Below are 2,778 nucleotides of genomic sequence, written 5' to 3'. Positions count from 1 at the left end.
TATTTTTTGAATTGTTACGGAAATATCTCCCTATAAATATTTAATTCTCTGAGAATTAATGCCGATCATTCTTTAATAAGATCCTCGTCAAACAGACGTGCAATGTTTGTTTTTAAAACCTAATGTGTCTAAAGGACCTGGAGAATTATATATTTTTTATGCACAAAACTAGGACACACCCCCCTAAACTAAATGAGGAAATCAAGCAGCGTGATTGGCTGTAAGGAGAGAGAGACAGAGGACCCTGAGTTTACTGAAGGAAAGCAGGTTAGCTCTGGGAGGGTGTTACCATGGCAACAGAAACAGAGGATGAGGAAACTGTGAAACAGAAAACTCAGAGTTTCCAGTGTTCATTAAACAGCTTATTGAAACAAGCCCCGCCCCTTCTGATTTAGCTTCATCGGCTGCTTTCTGATTTTCTGTTCTTTTTAGAATTATTGTTTTACTTAATCAAATTTTTATTTGACTAAATTATAATTTAGTACATTTGTATTTTTATAACTTTTTTGGTTTTGTGTTCTTTTACTTATCATTGACTTTAATGGGGGGGTATGTAAACTTTCAAGCACAACTGTAAAAATGTCACATCGCATAAAAGCAGCTGAGATTCAGCAGAAAATATAAAACCATGTTTTTCTGCTTTTAGTTTATCAGGGAAGCAGGAAGAACCTCTGGGGTTTACGTCAAAGCTAACGGCGCCTGTTAACGACCTCAGCCAAACAGGCTAACATGGTTAGCAAGGCTGGCTAATAACAGCACGTTTCTCCATAATTTATCGCAGATCAGGATTTGTATCCGAGGAACAGCGGATAAAGCATTTCTCCCTCATTGCAAACTTTTTTATATTCAGATCAATATTTTCTGTAAATCCAGAAAAAAGAAGCTTCTAATGAGAGAAACGGCCGATTTATCGGGGGTTAGTCCGCCACTGCGTTTTCCTCCTGGCAGTTATCGTTAGCATCCTGCTGTTAGCATTGCTGTGTGACGCTGAAACATATTACGCAACTTTGTTTTAAAATATGATAGAAAAATAAATGTATCTTAAACATGAGCATGCTAGCATTAGCATTAGCACACCATAAAATGCTTGTATTTATTTTTATAAGAATTATAGAATCAAATCTTCAAGCTAGTAAAAGAATAGAAATATCAATTCTTCAATGAGTATCAATTTTAATTAATCTTTATTTGGGAAGCAAAATTAATCGGCTTGAATATTTTTATTTTTTTTTTACAACGGATTCATATTTTTTATTAAAGGAGACGGAAAGGTCCAATTAAAACAATTAACAGAAACATATTTATTTTAAAAAACAGAAGTTATAAATGGATCCTTCTGCTCCTTTTTTATTGTTCAAAATAAATGCAGCTGAAACAAAATGGCGGCAGTATTCCCAGTAAAAAGGTTCTAGATTATTCTGGGATGGCGATGGGTTCTGGTTGGAGTCCACTAAGCTGTCCTGGTTTCTTCACGGATCCGCCATGCTCTCTGCTGCTACCATGGAAACCGCCCTGACTGGTTGAGATGAAGGATGGTTCTGCTGGAGAACCCGTCCTCCTGTCCGCTCGTCGTCTCCTCGGCGTCTGACCGGAACCACAGCTTCCTGTGGAGGACTGAGCGTCTGGCGGCGGACATTTTGGATCTAATGCATTTTCTCACCTTTGTGTTTATTCTGGACGTCTTTCCGTCAGTCTGTCCGGTTCCCAAACAGTCCACTGGAGAAATGTCCTGCATGTCCACCTGGTGTCCATGGCGATGACATCAGCGGGACGGGTTCTGCATGAAGCCCGTCCTGTTGCTCAGGGAACAGAACCGTTTCCTGTGGATCTGTTCCGGTTTGGGAACGCTGGTTCGGTTCTGGTCCCCGGGCCCCTGTAGATACTCCCCACTCCTTCACAGAGAACCAATGCAGCTGATCTCCGTATCAGAGTAAAGCCATATCCTGTGGTTGCCATGGGAACACGCTGCACACTTCCCTTAGCTGGGTCCTGGTTCTCAGTGGAACCTTTCACTCCACTAGCTCACCTGCTGCATGTTTGAGGCTCACAGTGTTCTGCAGAAAGTTCTGATCCAGATCCAGGTGTGTTTATGGTTCCGGTCCAGCTTTATGGAGGTTCTTGGTCAAAGGTTCTCTGAAGGCTTTCATTCGGATTTTAATAAAAGAGGATCGGATCAAACAGAAAGATCAGACTGATCCGGATCCGGCTGGGCCGACCCAAACGGGGAAGGCGATGGGTAGAACCCCTGAGCCGTTTACCAAAGACCGAGGCCTCGGTAAACGGGTCAGAACCCAAACTCTGGACCTTTGCTGCACACGTCCCCCCAGCCTTCACCTCTCAGTTCTCCTCGTAACCCTGGCAACCAAATCACATCATTTCTTGGAAAGGAGGCAGCGACCAAAAATGGTCATGATGTGATGATCCGGTGCCAGCCGCCGTGGTTCTGGTCCAACGGGTCTGAAGCTGATGGCAGCAGCAGCCTGTCAGACTCTTCTGGGTCAGCGCTGCTCACTGAGCTGCGTTCAGAGTTTATAAACACTGGGGGTTTATAAACTCAGCCTGGAGCCCGACCCAAACCTGCACAGCGTCTCTAATCCTTACAAAGACTTGGTCCAATAGCAGCAGAACCAGCTGCTTAAAGGAGAAGTTCGGTTTTTTACACTTTAAGCCCATTTTCTGTAGTGTCCAGGATGAAATCGAATGATCGACACCAAAAGTTTGACATCGAGAATCAAGAATCCACCTTTCGTATTCCATTTTCAGAGTTTTTTAAAGTGT

General features: G+C 42.9%; 1 protein-coding gene across 1 annotated transcript in view; it reads left to right on the top strand.

Annotated features, from left to right (window-relative positions):
- Nucleotides 1-1,532: 1,532 nt before the first annotated feature.
- Nucleotides 1,533-2,778, top strand: part of LOC107096149 — a 19,604-nt gene continuing 18,358 nt past the window's right edge. Inside the window, exon 1 of the mRNA XM_015392665.1 lies at nt 1,533-1,687. Within this exon, the coding sequence (XP_015248151.1) occupies nt 1,533-1,687 (155 nt within the window). The remainder of the gene's footprint in view (nt 1,688-2,778) is intronic.

This window comes from Cyprinodon variegatus, unplaced genomic scaffold, assembly GCF_000732505.1.
Source record: "Cyprinodon variegatus isolate N-32 unplaced genomic scaffold, C_variegatus-1.0 Scaffold602, whole genome shotgun sequence".
In the NCBI taxonomy this organism is placed as follows: Eukaryota; Metazoa; Chordata; class Actinopteri; order Cyprinodontiformes; family Cyprinodontidae; genus Cyprinodon; species Cyprinodon variegatus.
Note: the sequence above shows the minus strand (reverse complement) of the source record. Positions and strands in the feature narration are given on the sequence as shown.